This window comes from Notolabrus celidotus, chromosome 9 (assembly GCF_009762535.1).
Source record: "Notolabrus celidotus isolate fNotCel1 chromosome 9, fNotCel1.pri, whole genome shotgun sequence".
NCBI classification, from domain to species: Eukaryota; Metazoa; Chordata; class Actinopteri; order Labriformes; family Labridae; genus Notolabrus; species Notolabrus celidotus.
Window position 1 is genome coordinate 21,106,590 of NC_048280.1, and position 20,632 is coordinate 21,127,221.

Here is a 20,632-nt window from a genome sequence, read left to right on the forward strand (position 1 = left end):
TCACAGTGTCTGAGCACATTTTTACCACTTAAACTGCATTCATGCATCCAACTTCTTCTTTTTTCGCACTATGAAATTCAAAGAAAGCCCTCATTATAAATCTCCTATAATATGAGTAAAATAGGACCCTGGGAATAAGGACTAAACCCTCGCTATATAAGTGTTTGTGGTTCTGATTCAGTTCATAGCTGTTTGAAGTTATGGGTAAAATCTAATTTTATTTTAAATTATACTTTTTTATAGGTTAAAAGAATAAACTGTGACATTCCCATACATTTACAGCAGGTTTACAACAGTATCACAATATTTTTCAAATAATTGTAAATACTGGTTCACTCGTTTTATTTTTTTATGAAAGAGCCTGTCTGCGCTCAGTGAAGGAACATCTTTGCCACATATACTGTAGGTACAACTCCTTACATTTTCAAAGCAAGAACAATTTATATTTGAAGGGATATACTCGAGCAGTGAATTATGTAAAAGAGGCTTCTTATCTGTCTTCCACTAGTGGGTTACTTGAGTGAACGTGTGCGTGCTTGCATAGAAATGAAGCGTGTGTGCAGAGCGGCAAATACTCATTAGCTGAGTCCACCCAGGAGCTTCATAGCCCAACAGCTCAGTATATTCTAAGGTAAGTTTATCTGGATTCCCCAACTTGCTACATCGTATAATTTTTTAATCTCACCATTCAATCGGTTCAGCGGCTCCAGTTGACTCCCTGCTGATGCTCAGTGATGGTGGTCCTGAATAATTAAACAATTCTGACAGCCTGGGGGTCCGTTTCCATGGCAACCCCTCTCCGGTGTCCCTTGAGTAATGTAAATCTCCTGGCTGCTTAATGTCACAGTAACAGCAGAAAAATGACACATAAAGACACTCAGGTTGGGGTCAGAAGGAGATGTTTGATTATGTGGCCAGGCCTCAGTTTTTCTGTTCCCTAAGTCAACTGTATTCAACTAAAAGAAGCCAAATACACTTCCATCCCATCACAGCAGAAAGTGACCTGAAGCATCTCCACTATGTGTCAGTACAGAGCTTGGTGGGATCTCAGAGGAAATATTTCAACGATATCAGTAAGCTGTCCTGACGGTTTGTTGACACATATTTGCTTCTGAGAGTGTACTCCAACCACAACACACACACATACACATGCACACACACAGTCTCCTCACGCACGACACTACTGAGATAAAGTCAATTACCCTTTAACTTCAAATGGTTCATCAGGCCCCAAGCCCATCAGAGAGTGAATTAACCTTATCTACCTGCAGATAAAGAGGTATGTGCCCTATTTTTATTGCCTGGTACTAGTCAGAGCTACTACAAGAAAATGTCCTGACTTTGCACACAGCACGACACTGGATAATCAGGTCCTGAGAAATGCAATAAAGAAAGGATTATGATGCAGTTTTTTTCTATTATCAAAAAAGCTTACTCCATGTTTTAATCATTCCCTCTATTAATATGTGGCTGCGTGTTGTGTTTGGGGACTTGAAAGGGGCTATGAGATGTTTGAATGCTTAAACCCAGCATGGTATTTTTAAAGGCAAACTTCCAAGTCTCAACTGATTTGCACAGTGTTTTCATGAGTCAGTGGATTCAGAGAAGATTAAATTCCCCCATGTGTGTAACATTAACAGATGTTTTAATTTGGTTGAATGTAATGTTCATTTTGTTGAGCTGTAAAGAGAGTTTGTGGAAGCTGTTCGGTCTCCAGTGTGTTGCTTTTAAACAGAATCACAGTTTTGTGTCAGAGATGAGGAATAACTGAAGGATTTATTTTCGGCTTGTGTTTATTGGTTTGGATAAAATTGTTACTTATGAGGCGACCAAATGTTCACAGCAATGTGAGGACATTTGTGTTTGGCAATCACAATGATGATCACTGCCGTGAAAACGATGACAATGATGGCAGCAAACGTGTGTGATGATGCCAACCTCAATCTCTAAGCTAAACTAATTCTCGCTGTGAAACCAATTGCCTGTTGAGACAATTCAAGTTGAGACGTGAAATGTGCTCACCAAACCAAGATAATCACAATGGCCCTGGAGAGAACAGCACTAGATTTGTGTGTGCTGTGACTGACCAAATATAAGGGCTTGCTGCTCCAGGCTGTCACTGATGCATCTGATCCCGAAACTGAGCTAAAACCAACTTTTGTCACCGCCTAGGGGCCTGTGCTCAATTGAGACAAATCACAGGCTAAAGACTGAGCAAGTGTCTCAAAGGATTACCCTGTTAGCCTGAAGACAGCCTAAAGACATACAGTTAGTAACCCGAAACCTACTTACTCTGAATCTTTTCAACTGACTGGCTCAATATGTGTAAGTCCACTAATAACCTTACAGTGAAGTCAGATTTCACACTGTGGTTGAAGAGAGAGAGCTGTGCCATCTGCCAGACCAACAAACATCACCACACTGTATAATTAAATATGGATTTTGTGCCTCAGGTACAGAAGACCTTTTATATTTTCAGCTTTTGCACAGTTTTGATCAAGAGTCTACACTGTCCTTGACTTTCAATCATATGGGAAACCCTGAGGAATGTACAACATACACATCTATCATAACAACGCTATGAAGTGACTCCCTGGATGGATGTTTAATCAGCTAACTTGCTTTGTGTAAGAATGCAGCAATGCAGTATGATGAATAGAACAATATGGTTTCGTAAGATATGAAAGAACAGGTTATGATAGGATACGAAACAGTATGATACGGTAAAATATGATACGATGTGATGTGATACAATACAGTCAATACCAAGCGCGTACAGGCGGCTAAGATCATAGACTGTATACAATATGGACGTAGTATCCGTGACGTCACCCATCTGTTTCTGTAGCGCTGTTTTGAGGCCAATCGTTGGCCACAGCCATATTGCTGCTGTCGAGCAATTGTGACGTAAAAAGGCAGGCTTTGAGCCTCCTAGCCAACAGCTAGAGCGTTCCCGCCTGTCAGTCAAGTCCGCTGTACCTCTCATTGGAAGACTCATAATCTCAATATCTTCGAAATTGCCTCGTTACAAAAAAATTCACCCCCCTACAATGTGAGCCGATCGAGAAATTAGCTATCCAGACTACACTCGACTTTTGTTCCAGGCTGTAAACATGTTTATTTCTGCTGTAAAGATCAGCTTTTTTGAATTGGTGTGTATGTGGTTTCCGGTACTTCCGGAGCCAGCCTCAAGGGGATCCTCGATGAACTGCAGTTTTTAGCACTTCTGCATTGGACTCATATTTTTAAACTGGAGGTTGCCGCTTGGCTAAGACACAATTGGTACAATGCAATATCATGCAATAATATACTAAATGGTATGATGCAGAATGGTACATACAATACAATACAATACAATACGATATGGTTCATTATGATTTGATACAATACGGTTCATTATTATTTGATACCGTACAATATGAAAAAACAGTCAATATTTGGTTTGACTACCATTTCCCTCACGTAGTGCAACACGTCTCCTTCGTACAGAATTGATCAGGTTGTTGATTGTGGCCTGTGGAATGATGGTCCACTCCTCTTCAATGTGTCAAGTTGCTGGATATTGGCAGGAACTGGAACATGCGGTCATATACGCCGATCCAGAGAATCCCAAACATGCTTAATGACATGGGTGACATGTCCGGTGATTATGCTGGCCACGAAACTGGGATGTTATTCAGCTTCCAGGAATTGTGTACAGATCCTTGCAACATGGAGCCTTGCATTATCATGCTGCAACATGAGGTGAGGGTCGTGGATGAATGGCACAACAATGGGCCTCCGGAACTCGTCATGGTATCTCTGTGCATTCAAAATGCCATCAGTAAAAATGCACCTGTGTTTGTTGTCCGTAACATACGCCTGCCCATACCATTACTGCACCGCCACCATGGGCCACTTCAATTCACAAGGTTGACATCAGCAAACCGTTCACCCACACAACGGCATGTCTGCCAGTTGCCCTGTACAGTGAAAAACAGGATTTATCCGTGAAGAGAACACCTCTCCAAAGTGCCAGACACCATCCAATGTGAGCATTTGCCCACTCAAGTTGGTTACGAAGTCAAGTAGAGACCCCAATGAAGACGACGAGCATGCAGAGGAGCTTCCCTCAGACGGTTTCTGCAAAACAGACAGTTTGTGCAGAAATGATTTGGTTAAGCAAACCGATTGTTGCAGCAGCTGTCTGGGTAGCTGGGCTCAGACGATCTTGTAGGTCGTGGGCTGGTGTGGTTACACATGGTCTGCAGTTATTAGGCCGGTTGGATGTACTGCCAAATTCCTCTGAAACGCCTTTGGAGACGCCTTATGGTAGAGAATTAACAATCAATTCAAGGGCAACTGCTCTGGTGGACATTCCTGCAGTCAGCATGCCAGTTGCACACTCCCTCAAAACTTGTGACATCTGTGGCATTGTGCTGTGTGATAAAACTACACATTTTAGAGAAGCCTTTAATTGTGGCCAGCCTAAGGCACACCTGTGCAATAATCATGCTGTCTAATCAGCATCTTGATATGCCACACCTGTGAAGTGGATGGATTATCTCTGCAAAGGAGAAGTGCTCACTAACTCAGATTTAGACCCATTTGAGACTAATATTTGAGAGAAATGGGCCTTTTATGTACATAGAAAAAATCTTAGATCTTTAAGATCAGAAAATGGGAGCAAAAACAAAGGTGTTGCGTTTATATTTTTGTTCAGTGTACTTGATACCATATGATACGATACATTATTATTTGATACCATGCGATATGATACATTATGATTTGACCGGATACTATATGATATGGTACGGTACATTACAATTTGATACGTTATGACTAGAAATTATACGATACGGTGCAGTGCGGTACGATACGATACGGTACAGTACAGCATGGGTTCCCAAACTTTTCAGCCTGCGACCCCCAAAATATAGGTGCCAAAGACTTGTGACCCCCTGTCCATCAAAGTGATTTAATGTGGCTTCATTTAGCTGGTCTGCAGAAAATTAGCCTACCTATATGAGCATGTGTCTGTGTTTCCTGTGCTGTTATGCATTAACCTACTGCTACTGAAGCTTTTGAAATTTTACTGTTCACTAACCCTAAACTTAGGAGTCATCTGTCAAAAAGAAAGGCAGAAAACTCATTACACTTTCTATTTTCAAGGTTTTATTTTAAGTTTATATACTATTTTTGTCTATATTTTTTCCGATATGGGGTAAAATTTACTATTTTTAAATAACTTAAAAAATAAAACATTCTGGAAGACATCTCATGACCCCCTATTTTGTTTCGCGACCTCCCAGGGGGTCCCGACCATAGACTGTAAAAAATATGGACGTAGTATCCGTGACGTCACCCATCTGTTCCTGAGAGCTGTTTTGAAGCAAATCGACGGCAGCAGCCATATTGGTATGCGGAACTCAACTAGGCAGAGTGTGACGTAGTGTGAGTCTCTTAGCCAATGGCTGTGTGTTCCCGACCGGGATTCACGTCAGTCATGTCCTTATTTGGGCAAAACTCATAATCTTAATATCTTCTTAACCGTCACGTTAGAAAAAAATTAACCCCACCGTACAGTGTATGCCATTAGAGAGATTAGCGTTGTAGGGCCAAGCCGTTTTTTGAACCAGGCTGTAAACATGTTATTAATGCTGCAAAGAGTCGTCTTTTTCCCCATTCATATCTATGGGGTTCCGGTGTTTCTGCAGCCAGCTCAAGCGGATTTTCGATGTATTGCAGGTTATATCACTTCCGCATTGGCTTCATCGGTTGAGACCGAGTTTGCCGCTTGGGTCCCGACCCACACTTTGGCAACCCGCGGTAGAGTACGGTGCAGAATGATACACTAGGATGCAATACGACACACTTTTTTTGTTCTTGTAGGGACTTTGTCATGGATTTGTGCACTGTTTACATTAAGCTAACTCCACAGTTGAATGTTTTTAATAAAAATCATTCAAAATCACATGGACAAAAAAGCACTTTCCAATGACAACCACAAACAATGTATATTTCCCATCATCAATATTTTACCTGTTCTACGTAATACAAATAGGTAAGAAAGATAGGAACACCATGAAGATATTGCAAAACCCCTACAGCAGAAAGATTTATTTTTGGCCCTTTTCCACTGGCCTGTCTTAGCCCTACTCTACTCAACTTGACTCTACTTACTCGGTTTGTGTTGTGTTTCCAGGGGCGCGGTACCTCCTGTCAGATACCAGTTTTTTGTACCTGCTCTGCTCTGGTTCCAAGCGAGCTGAGCCGATACTAAAAGGTGACGTCGATGGACTGCCGCCATTGATCGGTCAGGCAAAGTTCCTCCGTGGTCCGTTGACGAGGTCAGACTTTTTTGGGTCTAGTGGTCGACAAACTGATCCAACGGGAACATGTCCTCCATTGTTTGTGATTGTTGTGTTTGTGTCGCGTTCAAAATTACGTGAACGCAGTTTCCACTCGCGCAACAGCAGTTTCGCACGCAGCAGCAGTGTTATGACGACCCCGCCCACCGTGAGTCGGTACTTGGCCTGGTGGGAAAAGGTATCCAAACCGAGTAGAGTCGAGTCGAGTAGAGCTGAGTCGAGTCGAGTAGGGCTGGAACTGTGTAGTGGAGAAGGGCCATTAGATTGAGCAAGGCACAGTTCAGCTTGTATAAGGAGCTTAGTGGGGTCTGTGACTTACTTGTGTACAAGATTCAGAGCGTGGAAATACATATGATGTTTGCAATTCTTCTCAGAAATGTTTTCTATTCTGTCAAGTGCTCTGTTGATTTCCTTTCTCTTTGTTCTGTGAGTAAGGTGGCCATTAACTGCACACCTAACAATTACATGATGAGGAAAATGTTTTTTGTCCCGCTGACAGTTTAGTGACAGTGTTTTCAATTAAACTAAAAAGCGCAGTGTACCTGCCACCTGATGAAGAACAGTCCAGTCTCCAGTTTAAAAACTGAAGGTCAAAATAATTTTTAAAGATTCATAATTATTTTTCACTTTATTGTCCACTTTGATCATCATCCTCCTCCACAACCTCCTCCTCATCCTGCAGCTACTTTTTACACCAATTATCCTCCTCATTTGGGCCTTACATTGGGTATGTGTAATGATCGTTTGCTGAAGAGAACCACCCACTCACCGTTACTCACAGTCAAGTAATTGATTACTAATTGCAATGCTGTTATGTGGACCTATTGTGTAAGATGCTACGCCTCTCTAAATTGGTTTATCTTGTTCTCCACGCTCTTTTCTTGGACCTGTCTCTCCTCAATGATTTAAGCAATATTCAGGTTGTTTATTATTAAGAGTGCAAAGCTTGTGGAGTCTATGTATGTTAATGGTGAAAGTGTGTGTGTGTGAGTATATGTGTGTTTGTGCAGCAGGTGGGCACGGTTGCATGATGGAGCGGTGTGGAAATGAATGAGGCCCTGATCAGCACCGGTTTGTACCTGAAGTGACAGACCACAAATGGATGAGCCGCTTTACAATCTCACCGCTACATGAGAGCAGACAGGCCATGCAAGAGAAAAGACAAAGTGAAGGAGAAGGGGGAAGATGTATGATGGATAGAACGACAAAGGAAAAGGAAAAGAAAAAAAATGAAAGAAGCAGATTTTAAAGTGAAAACAGGAAAGAAATCAGATCTGTTTCGGATGAATACCAGTGTTTCAAGTAGTAAAACATTATGTCATGCACATGTTTCCAGACAACAGAGAGGCATCTAAGGGCCCTAAAACATTCAGCAGCTGTACAGGGGCCCCTCACAAGTCGACTCCTCCCCTCTGTTGCTGTGGCATCCGAGCGATCTCTTCATTTATTCATAGCAGAGCACCGATCTAAATTAGCCCTCGTTAGCCACCCGCTGTTTACTTTTCTTTATTTGCTATCATTAACCCTCCTTCCTCCAAACGGTGCAGCCTCACTGTGTGTCTGTGAGTGTGTGTGTGTGTGTGTGTGTGTGTGTGTGTGTGTGTGTGTGTGTGTGTGTGGTGTGTTTGTTTGTGCGTGTGTGCGTGCGTGTGTGTGTGTGTGTGTGTGTGTGTGTGTGTGTGTGTGTGTGTGCGTGTGCGTGGGTGCGTGGGTGCGTGCGTGCGTGCGTGCGTGCGTGCGTGTGTGTGTGGTCATGTGTGTGTGTGTGTGTATAATGATAGGAGGTTGAGGGATTTGGGGTGGGCATCATAACATCCTCGCTTAGCAACCTGCCCCTAGTGAGATGCTCAAAGGGTCTGGACCACTGGGGGGAAACACACACACTGAGTCTCCCACCCTGCAGCCCTCAGAGAAAACTGTGACTCAGGTGCTTCTGTTGATGACGTCTCACCTGCCAGATGCTCATCAGGCCCTGGTAGCAGACAGATCGCAGGAACAGGACCTTCCTCAACACCCTGGTTTTCATTCTGCCTTCAACAGCAGCTGAAACACAGGCCCTGTGACAGCTTGTGAGAGGATACAATGCACAGACTGATCAGCCAATGAGAAGAAGAAAAGGGACATCACTGCATTCATCTTCATCATCTTGGACATTTATTTCATCATGGCTGCCAGATGAGGGATGTTTGCATAAAGGTGTAGACACAAGAAGAAGCCCTCTTTTTCTGCTTCTTCTTCCTTCTTTTTTTGATATTTCAGGCACAAACATAGAGAAAGTTTTCCACTGAAAATATTCCAAAAATCAGAACCCTATGCAAAAGTGACACTTTTTTTTAATCAATACAATTACTGAGATTATACATTCTGAAGATTGGGCTGGTTTTGAACTTGATATGTGTAACGAGATGACAGCCCAGTTCTGGATCTTCACCCTCAGCCCATCACTTCACTTGGACCTACAGATGTTTTTAATCGTGATTGACAGTGTCACATAACACAAACTCACCCACACACAGGCTGCGTCATGCCCTGTCCCTCCAGCACGCCTCCACTATCAGAGGGACGACTTTCCCCCACCTGTGGCCTTCTGACTCCTGGAGCCAGCCATCTTCTCTGAGGCACCATTTCTCTCTCCTTACCAGCATCTGGATTTTCCTTTCTTTCCTCATCTGGCTTTGAATTACCAGTTTGTATACCTCCTTACCTCAAGATTATCTGAAGGACAGAGGACTCTTGAGGATCCAGAAGTTGAAGACTCAAGGAAAGCGGTTCCCAGACCTACAGAGTGGTAAGACATCGGCCATTTTGAATTTGATTGCTCTCCTGGGGATAAAGCTGGGGACAGTACAGTTAAAGAGAGACCAAGAGGCCAAAGGTCTCACTGTTTGTACACTTAATATGTAAATTATGGTCTGAGAAAAAAAGTAGTGGAGACAAGGACACAGCGATTTGGCATTTAGAAGTGTTTCTTATGGGATCACAGTCGTCTGGAGTTAATGATGTTTTACATTGTATTGGGTAACATCATATAAGCCATAGTACAGATCAATGCTGCGAAGTGGTCTGCTGTTAAATTATGATAGTCGTCTCCCCATATTCCCTCTCTTCCTAGCTTTGCATCTCCATCTGTTGGCTGTTGGATACACAAGCAACCATATGCTCTCTATGTATAAATCATACACAATAGCCTGCTGCCTGCTAGTCTGATAAAACATGGATTTAGCACATTGCTGCAGAGCAAACCTTTGAGGGCTTCTCTGTCGCCAAAAAAGGGATCTTCTTTGTTTTTCCTGAGTTCACTTGTTTTTGGTTTTGGAGAGCAGATAAATGTAATAATGAGTATCTTTTCCATATACCTTTAAAAGTTTAATTACAGCATAACCGCATTTCCTGAAATTTAAGATTTTATTCCACCATTTTTTTTATCCACAATGCATAAATAGCTGATTTTTTTTTGTTTTTATTTTTATTAACTGAGTAGCTTTCTGTCAATAGATCCCTGGCATCATATTAGTTTTTAGTTGTGTTTTTAAGTGTGCCAGGGCCATATTTTGGTCTTTTCTCCAGAATTCAGTGATCTGAATCTTGTCCAACAGCTTTGTCCATGGCTGTCGTTCACCAACACATGAACAGTCCCTCATCAGTGTACATGAAGCTTTGACAGAGAGCCAACACTAGTGACTCATTAAAACCCACACACACAAATGCAAAAATGACAAATGCATCATTTCGTGAGCATATTGTGAATGTCATGTGTATGCTGGCTGTCGTTCTGACTGTTGTCAAACATTTTGTGAGATGTGTGGGAGTTTCAGAAGCATTCTGGACAGTTTTGGTAACACTTCTCCACAGGAGGCTCGGTTTGCTTTTGGCTCATCTCTACGAGCTTGACAGCTTGTAGAGATTTTCCCAGCTGAAACACATGCAGATGCAGAAGAGTTGACAGAGGAAGAGAGAATGGATCTAATCTTGTCTTGAGTGCTTTTTTTGGTAGATTTATGTTGCTTTTTTTTACGTCTGTTGAAGGCTGGGGACAACCACAAACACTGAACACAGTGTAGATGCAGTGTTATGTTTTTAGATCATTGTTACTATGGGCCAGAGTGTTATCTGTCAATATGTCGGGATGCACAAACTCGAAAGTTCATAAATTCTGGCAAACACAAACACACATATTGTCTGTGGATGCTGTTTGTGAATTATTGATGGCATCAGCCTGCTTAAAAATGCATCCCCAACCTTTCTGTCGCACAGAGAGAGGAAGCAGTAATTAGTGCTCTGATATGAGAGGAGAGAGGGGCTAATTATCAGCAAGGTAAACACAGCAGCCCTCGCCCTGTTTTTGTAATAAACTCTGTTTTTCATCACCTGAATTTGAGTAAATATAATGCCTGCAGGGGACATTGTTATATTCCCCCCTTTTATCACTTTGCGATGCCCCTGGTTTGGTTTCAAAGGAGTGAAATGCTATGAGAGTTAAGGAAGATGGAAAAGGAGAGGTATTTTTTTTCTCCTGCATAAATGTACAGAACAGTGGGGAAAAAAAAAAGGTTGTGTGATATGTGATCATGACAATATAAATGGCGACTGAGAGGAAAGCTGCGTCTCAAAGATCATTTCATGTTTGAGGAGCAGACCATCCTGAATTCATTACAACAATTTCCTCCAATAATTAGTTTAATTTCAGTGAGGTGGCTTCATGCCAGACTCTCAGAACGGCCCTCACAGCTGAATGAATAAAAATATGAAGGAATGGATGAAAGGTGAAAGAGGAGAAGTAGGTGAAGGCAAATGAAAAGCTTGACCACAGTCCACACGACTGTTACAAAACTTGAGAAGCATTCAGTTAAACCTTGTGAAAAAAAACAGATATGAAAGGTGTAAGATAAAACTGGATAGTTCTCCTGCACTCCTGTCTCATTTAATTTGAACAGCTGAATATTTGGTCTCATGGAGCTCCTGGATGGATCCTATTTAGGGGTTTAGTCAAGTTTTGTTATTAGATCATAGAACCTCTTCAAACAAATATTAGTGTCATCCTTTTTTTGACAGTTCGTCACCTTTTTATCCTTTTTTGTTCCTTTTTAGGGCACAGTTACAAATTGATAGTCATGAATCAGAATATTCTGCCTCTGTGCAGACAGTATGGCCACTGTAAGAATAAGGAGACAGATGACAGAGCGGCAGTAATCAGATCACCAGCCCCACAGATATGAATGATAATCACCATTTAAATTGAATTAGGAACAGTTAAATCAAATAAGGAGTGAGTAAAGCTTTGCATACCAAAGACCTTTGGCAGTATCTGCTCACCTGTGTGGTTGTGATCTGGTTTTTATATGCAATTTATTTCTCATGGGGCCATCCTGACCATTAGCCCCACAGTGTGGAGTCTACCCCTGTTTTTGATCAGTAACAGCGAACCTTGGTTGGCTGTTTCTTGATAGGACCTTCCATTAACTAAGATTGAAAGATTTTTACAGCAACTGAACCAAAACATATGCTACGAGGTGCAAAGAAAAAAAACAGTTATTTGCTTTTGTAGCATCAGGCCTCTGAAGAGGTGATCTGAATCTATTGACTGTTTCAAGACATTGCATAAAGCGTTTCTTTAAAGCCACAGTGAGTAACTTTTGGTTTTGTGGATAAAGCGGCACCTTATGTAATCCCTGCACTGGCTCCCCGTCACATGTAGAATCCAGTTAAAACTTCTCACATTACTTACAGATCCCTACACAGTCAGACTCCAGAATACTTGTCAGAACTCATTCACCCCTACCAGCCACCTCGCCCACTCAGGCCCAACTGTTCCACGTACACACCTCAGCACTCGCGGTGACAGAGCTTTCCAGGCTGTAGCCCCTAGGCTCATGGAACGCTCTGCCGTTATCCCTGCGCTCTGCAGAATCTGCAGATGTTTTTAAGTCCACATTAAAAACCCACTTATTTAGGGAGGCTTTTAGTTGTTTCCCGTATAACTTTTAATGCTTTTAAGGATCGTGTAACCTCTGTAATTTTTATGTTGCCTATCGGTTTATCTTTCTTTCTGCATGTCTTTTAAAGCACTTTGTGACTGTTGTCTGTGAAAAGCGCTATAAAAATAAAGTTTACTTACTTACTTACTTACTTATGTCCATTTGCTAAACATGTCCTATGCATGTAATTGTACTTTTTAAAAATGTCATTCTGCTTACTATGCACAGTCAAATGTGTCACTCTGCACATATTTTCTGTGGAAAATGTAAAAAAACAAGGACAGCAGCATGGTTTAACTCACGTTGTCTGACACTTACTCTAATGCAAGGTAGTTTAAGGCAGAACCTCCTCACAGAAGTTTTATTTGTTCTTTTTGCAAGAACTGGTGTGTGTGGTGACTTGATGCTTTCTGCTACTTTTGAGTTAGGTGTATTTTTGATGTTGTTGTGCCTGTATAAACAAAGTTTTTCTTAACTTACTTTTAAGTCTGCTGGGAACTTACCACTGGGTCACACCAGCTATGATTAAGTTCAAATTTAGCCTAGATTTAATGTAATTTCCAATTTAGGATGGAAATTACAATCCTCTTATGTTCTGAGCGTTACACAAGCTGAGATAGTTCCAACGTAGGCATAAAAACTGTTGAACTGTCTTCAACGATGGGATCATTTATAGGATGAGGAGAAGCAGAGTTTTACCAGCTGTGATGGAACGGAACATTAAAGTTTCATATGAATACCGTGTGTTGTAGTTGACGATTTCACCACTCAGTGTCACTACTGTTATATTACACTACAAATTAATTATCACCATATCAAACTGCTTCGTCATACTTCATATACCTTTAATGTTGCTATGATCTGTCGAATAACCAAAGTTATGGCAGTTATGATTAGCTGCTTTTTTGGAGGCGATGTGGCTAACAGGAAAAAGCACTTAAACACCCCATCAAAAAAAAAAACGATTTACTGATTGGCCAAACTGACTGAAAATGTCATTAGTTTGGACAGTAAGATCTAATGAAGATTGATCTTAAGTCTCTGTGGTGCAACCAAACATACATCCTCTTGCATAAATAATTGCTGAATCTAAATGATGTAATTATGATCAATTGTCATAACAATGTAAAGAGTGAAACTGATATTTTTTTAAGATTAAAAGAATGTTTCGGCTCCATGTAAATAAAGTATACGGAAAAGTCATACCCAGCTGTGGTCAGTTTCAACACATTGCATCATTCTTAAAGAATAAATGTTGCAGATTCAACAGATCCTTTGATAAAAAAGAATGACCACTATGATTCAAGTTTAGAAGGATCAAATCTCATTTCTAGTGAAAAACATCATGTCTTTTACCTTTTTTTTATTGAAAAGTAACAAATGTAAGACAATTATGAAACCAGACATACTTATTTCATATTTGTTGAAGTGCAAGGCAATAAGAAGGCCTTGCACACCTCCTGATGAGAGGTGATGAAAGCCCAATGACATCCTTTGAAATAGAACAGATATTGTCTTACTTTTTTTGTCTGTCTCTCTAACTTTTTCTTCCAGAAGAAAATGACAAGGAAACCTCACACCAGACGAGTTCTGACCCCGCTCTGCACAGAGATAAAGGTAGGAACCACAATTCCTGTTCCTCCAGTATCTGCAGCTAAACTGAAAGACCAAATGCTCCTGTGTTTCAGTTTGGAATCCAAGTTCAAATTGGGCATTAATTGATGGAATATTTATTTATATTCACATCAAATAATCCCAAACAGTTTAGGCTGATTCAAATCTGAAACGGTTTTTAAAGCTTATCTGCAAATTTGACTGAACATTTGTTTTTTCTGCTGCTAATTAATCTCTCAAGGATGCCTTGTCATGTTGTTAATAATCAACATCTCAAGGATAAAAATGGTTCAAGCTCCACATAAGTCATGCATTTCTGAAAACAGTAGTAAGATTTCTACCTCAAATATTCATGTTCAGTTGAAGTTGAGTATTTTCAGAGGGGCAGTTTTTTCTTTCTTTTTTGCTTGCAAATAATGCAGAGGATTTCATGTGTTAGGATTTCAAATCTCAGTCATTGCGAATACCCCAGGCTCTTGTGTATTGCAGTCAGATAAATTGGTGGAGCTGCTTGAATATACAAACAATGTTCCAGTATCCCATTTTTCTTCCTTTGAATAAAGTTTTAAAAAAGGTTTCTATGTTGTGGTGATACAGAGCCCTTCAGTATTTCTCAGTTTTATTTGACAACTTCTGTATGAAAGCGATACACTGGTCATCAATAACTTTCCTCTTGTTCAAAAAGCAATATGAAAGCCTGGTAAAAATCATGTGGATTATAGGAGATTAGATACTAAATTAGCATTTTTCTGAAGTATTTTGTTATTCCTGTGGCTAATGGCTGCTCATTTTGAAGAGGCACGCTTTTTCTTTCTTTTATATTTTTCTGCAACTTGTTAGTCTGTTAGAGTCTGAACTTGACACTCCACGCATCCCTGGAGAATGATTTCACTAATCAAACAGGCAATTAAAAGCATCCCCGCAGAGTAATATCTTTTTTGTTGTTTTATGAAATGGCTGTCTTATTCAGTATAGATGTATTTTTTCTGATAAAATCCTGCCAGTCCTGTGTGTCAGACGGTGTGATTATCTGCAATCTGTAAGAAAACGTTCTAGCAAATAAGGGAATCAATTATAAATCCTCTAAAACTGTGCATATTATTGTGTATATGTCTGTGTGTATTTGTAAGAGGCTCACATATTTTTGCAGACAAATGGAAATGTGTGTGCTGCTGTTGCTTGTGCTGGTTGAGGGGTGGGGGGATGGGGAGTAGGGAGTGGGGTTCATGGTTGTAATAGTGTGAAATATTCAACATGAGAGTCCGTGATGATACACAGGAGAATTCTAATGAAGCACTGATGATGCAACATCTAAGTTTTTCAGGTTAGTAACCATGGCAACCATGCGACCTGTGTAGGTGGATGTTTGAAGTTAAAGAAATGAGGTGGCGCTGGAAGTAACGCAGAAGGAAGATGTCAGCTGGTTCACACCAAGGCACATCAGAACTTTTAACACACTCTGTTTCTGGTCTCTTAAATGAACCCTCAGTGAAACCTGCAACTCTTTTTCTCATCTCCTGTTTCACTTTTCTTACTCATTATCACAAGGTTTTATAACCTTTTGTACCCTTCTTTCCCTTCAGCCAAACCGTTTTAATCATACCCTGTACATCTTGGCATAATTTTGTAGGGTTTCAGAGCTGGTCTTTAGTAAAAAGATGAAACTGGTTTGTCTACCTTTCAGTCTTACTAATATAGACTAGTGAAACAACAAAACATTACCGGTCTAACTTCCTGCATAACTGTGTGTCGTATTTAGTGTGTAAACTCTATAGTGTCAGACTATCAATGAAATGTGGAAAAAACTCTGATAAACTACCGCCTAATTTTGTGAGTGTGTGTGTGTGTGTGTGTGTGTGTGCGTGCGTCTGTATTTGTATGTGTTTCAAATATTCTCTCACACAGAAAACAAAAAAGTTTTTTGGGGTTTTTAAAAAAACAGCTAAAATGGTAATACAATCAGATAAACAATAGCTTTTCTAACTGGGGCCAGAAGTGTGCAGCTTGGTGTAGGTTTAACTTAACAACGATTTGGCGCCTCCCCCTGGCAGCATCAAAAAAGACATACAGTAGATACGGGTACTGTGCACGGGCTCGCGCGAGGAAGACAAGCAGCAAATCAGAGTGCTTAGTGGCTTCGGTAGCACCCTCCTATGTAATGTCAGGTAAGATATTGTCAGCATAAAAAGTTTCTTACTCATTTGAATGGTTTTGTATAATTCAAATTAAGTATTTATAATGGTAAATTATACATTTGTCATTGAACGGTGAAGCTTTGCTAAAGACAATTATTAGCATGGAAGCTAATGAAGCTGAAACAGCTAGCTCGTTAATGAGAAAATGAACAGCACCTGTGAAAAAAGAGGCTTGGCAAACGTGCCAACACTCCCATTTAGGTGGGGGTCTACCACTTTTTAACTTATTCTCCCGCTGTACTCCCGAGTTGGTATTTCTCCCGATAATCTCCCTATTTCACGTTGATGTCAATCAAATGAATGTCTCTCAACTTTTTTTTCAAGAAGTCCTCTACTTGAGCCTTATATTCATAAAACCCCCCAAAACATCCACCCCTCCTCTCCCTGTAGATGGTTTGATCCAAAAGACGCTTCATGAAATCGTTTCTGACAGCAGGTAAACACAGACACACAGGTAGTAAAGACAGGTATATCTGTGACACCGGTAGCTGAAGTGTTTTTTAGAGGAATTCTGATGAGTTCAACAAACTTCTGCACTGTTTAAAGATTTGATCAATCCCTCATTGAAGTGGGTTAGCCCTGTTCTTGTTAGCTAACTTCAGTTGTGACGTGCAATAACGCAGCATCCCCTTTAAAGTTCATCAGAAGAGTTTACAGCTGTGTGAATCTGATGACAGAGTGCTGACAGTGTCACTATGACAAGGTCACAGGTGAAGTTATTCAATCACTAAACTCTACCTGATGACCTCAGGTGGAGATGCAGAGGAAATTGCTTCCTTCTTTAAATAAAGAGCAGAAAGCAGCAGAGGCTGAGGATGCAGAGGTTACTCTAGGTCAGATAACATTTAGCTGTAGGTAATAAATAAGGTTTAAAGGACCCAGATAAATGACTTTAAAATGCATAGAGAGATATAGATTCATGTTACAGAGACTCCTGCATTCAAAACTGTATTGAAATAATACTATAATGGTATCAAAATATGGTGTCAACGCAAACAACTCTATCTGGAATATGTGTGTTACTCCTCACTGCAGTGGCTCACTCTACTCTCACTCTTCAACATGTTGATGAATTTTGTCATATTTGTAAGATGGATTTTTTAAATTGTGTATGTTTTCATAGCTATATTATACTGCAAACCTTGAATTTAAGAGACATTTAAAGTATTTGTCTTACATATCCGTTTATTAAATGTATTAATCTGCAGTTTGGGGTCATATATGGACGGGGTTGCTAAATATTCTTTGAAATGCAAAGTTATTTAATACTCCAGCAGGTATCGAACTTTCTAGCAGAATAGTTACAGAATGGGGATATAGCTTGTTGAATTCTTGGTCATAGAATTCATTTATATTTATTCATCTCGGTTAATTACACATAAGTTGAGCTTTTATATTTAACATGGATATGCATTTCTTTTGAATGCACCAAATAACTCGAATACACTTAGGTTAACATTTATTCATTTAGTGTTAAACTCATTGCTTTGTCCACAGTACCAAGATACTTTTTCTGAGCCCAAGAAGAAGTCACTGAAAAGTTTAAATGTGATCGCCATTTCCAACTTGGTTCATAGAGGCTCACTTTAAGTTTTTACATTTTGACTCAGCTTGTATGATGAAACAAGGTAATCATTTTGTCAGTGATTCAGAACAGTAGTGAGGGATAACTTTGAAGTCTCTATGTTTGATCAAAAGTTATGATTCCCTGTATGCGTTTTTACTCACACTGTCTCCCTCCTGCTCTCCCACTCACACTCTTTGTACTCACATCCTTCGGGGGAATATCTGTCTTGCTTTTTCATTCCCACTGTCCCTCCACTTACTCGGTGGTAAAAGTCTCCCTCAGTCTCTTTCATACATACGCTCACACACACAGATACATACATGCAATAATACTCCCTTGGTGTGAGTGGTTGCTGAGAGCAACGACAACAGTGTCCCTGGTGTTTAGTCACTGTCACCTCTCCATACTCCATACTACCTCACCATGCTGGTCTACCTCTCTTGCTTGTTATCTGCCTGTCTCTCCATTCTTGCTAATTTTTTTTTTGCCCCAAGAGTTCAGAAGCATTCACTTTTATAGCAAGCATTTTCTTTCTTACACCTGAACAAATCTATCAAATTCTCACTTTCTGTCAACCCCACGTCTCCACAGCACAGCATGCCTTTTATCACCGCACCAGACTGCGTGAGAAGTGTGAGGAAGGAAAAGAAGATGCAGCAGTAAATTCAAACAGTAGAGAAGACCTCCCAGCCTTTACTCTTCATTTTTAGCCGAGAACTTGTGGCTTAGATGGTTTAACTTCTGAGTGATGAACCATGTACCTCCAAAGTGGAAGAAGAAGCAGACCGCCAAGAAGAAAAAGAAGGGATTTGTACCCCTGCTCAACATAGGGAGATGGCAAGATTGTACAAAGGAGCTCTGAAGCAACAGAAGGAAGAGAGAGAGGAGATGGATGTTTAATGGAGCCCTGTTTTTTTTTCGAAGCACAGTGTTCAAAGTGAAGAGAGCAACTTACTGATCAGGTTGTCTGTCTCAGTGCCTCTTAGTCAGCTTACAACAGACATCCCTAACCCTTGTCACTCTTCCTTTTCTCTTAGTTATCCATGTCTGATAACCTCTCTTTTTTCCTCTTCACCTCTTTCACTATCATTCATTCTCTCCAATTCTTTCTCTGCTCATTTTTTGAGCTCTTTACTTTTATGTTACCCACATCTAAATATCTTACCCTCCATCCTTCTCCTCCTTCTCTCTCCCTCCCTCTCCTTCTCTTGCTTTGTCTCCCTGTTTCTCTCCCGCTCTCTCTCTCGCTCTCTCTCGCTCTCTCACTCTCTGTGAGGAGGGAGAAGAGCATCAACGGCCGAGCCACAGTTACAGCACATGCAACAGGGTGCAGACAGCACCTTCTGTTTCGCTGCCTCTCCTCTCTGACTCTCTCATCCCTCCCAGAGGACAGCTGCAGGGGAGAAAAGAAGAAGAGAAGTGCAGCTGAGCAGGTGAAGATCTATCCATCAAAACATCAGAGGAGGAAAAAGGTAAAAGTTACAGGGAGAAAGGAGAAGAACAATTCTATTGCACTCTTTCAGAGAAGAAAAGACAACTTAGAGAAAGAGAAGAGGCAAAGACTGCACAAACCAGGGAAGTTCAGTTGGAAGCAGAGTTGAGAAAGAAGTAAAGATGCCACCTGTGGCACAAGTTTGATTATAGACCAGCCTCCTTGACTCAGCGTTGGTGAACTGCTTTCCACACTTCTACCACCCATTTTTTTTTAACACCTATGGCTTCCAAGAAAAAGTGGACTGAACGGAGGGAGTTGCGCAGGGACCGGCCTTTCTCCACCCGGGATGATTCATCTGTTGCATCTGGGACATCTGGGCCAGGGCGTCCTACCACCAGGGGGCGCTTCTCAGAGTCGTGGAAGAGGCTGAGCTCCAGAGGGGGGTCCACCAAGCGAGGGGGGCTCAACTCTCAGCAGCCACCGGTAAGATGTGTCGAGGATACACAGGCCCTCTCTACATGTTTCCCCAAAGATTAATCGATGGCCTGGGTGCTGAGGGTGGAGTGGGACAGGAAAGGCTGCTGTCACGTAGCACCTTGCCTGGGAGAGTGTTAGGCAGTAGTGAGGGATCAGGTGGTAAATGAGGCAGAGAGACTTGTTGTTTAATTAACCAGGTTAGTTATAGTTATATAAAGCAAGCTGTCATACCTCTTGCTTACACTTCAGCATCCTAAAAATCCAAAGTGAGATGTGGGTTTTTGCCACTTGCATTTGTTTCTAGCTTTACACATTTTTCCACTACTTGTTACCATGGCAACCAGATACTACAGTTGGAACATAATACTATGTTTATTTTGGGGTTTTATATACTCTGTATTCTTGACGACACAGCATAAACCTTGACAATATCTCATTTTCATTCAAGCTGCTAAATAATTTGCCATTTTCTATCTTCAGATAATGCTGGGTAATCGCTGCTCATCAGCCACTGATGCATTACAACATTTTATCTCCAGCCTATTTTGATGATTATAGTGCCTGTGCATCCTGTACGTAATGAGTAAATCGACCACAGGGCTGGTCTGTCAAAAACCCTCAGCACCCACTAGATATTTTGATGGAAAAGGAGACAAAGCTGAAGCATGCATTAGTGATCCAGCCTCTGAAATAACTCACCCTGTGTTTGAGTCAAAGATGTGATGAGCCTGAGGAGAAATATGTGGGATTTTAAAGATAGCCATCTTCTGAAAGGCAACTGTAAGTGCTTGGCCTTTTTATCCAGTGCATGAAGAACAGTGCCCAAGTGGCCCAGATATTCCCATCTTTGTAGATGCTGTGAGATCAGCTGAAGTCACAGAATTTCTAGATGTATTCAGGGGTAATAATTGTCTTTTTTGTCTCAAGTACTTTCAGTGACAAGTGATGGAGTGGAAGCCAATATCAAGAAATTAACAATTCTTGAGGATAAATGCAGACAGTCAAACTTGACCTGCTCG

At 41.0% G+C, this 20,632-nt stretch overlaps 1 protein-coding gene across 1 annotated transcript in view; it reads left to right on the top strand.

The window, feature by feature from the left end:
• The first annotated feature begins 16,041 nt into the window (after positions 1–16,041).
• trpm3 (transient receptor potential cation channel, subfamily M, member 3) overlaps positions 16,042–20,632 on the top strand; it is a 158,522-nt gene continuing 153,931 nt past the window's right edge. Inside the window, exons 1-2 of the mRNA XM_034692533.1 lie at positions 16,042–16,104; positions 18,293–19,619. Of these exons, the coding sequence (XP_034548424.1) occupies positions 19,416–19,619 (204 nt within the window). The 5' untranslated portion in view covers positions 16,042–16,104; positions 18,293–19,415. The remainder of the gene's footprint in view (positions 16,105–18,292; positions 19,620–20,632) is intronic.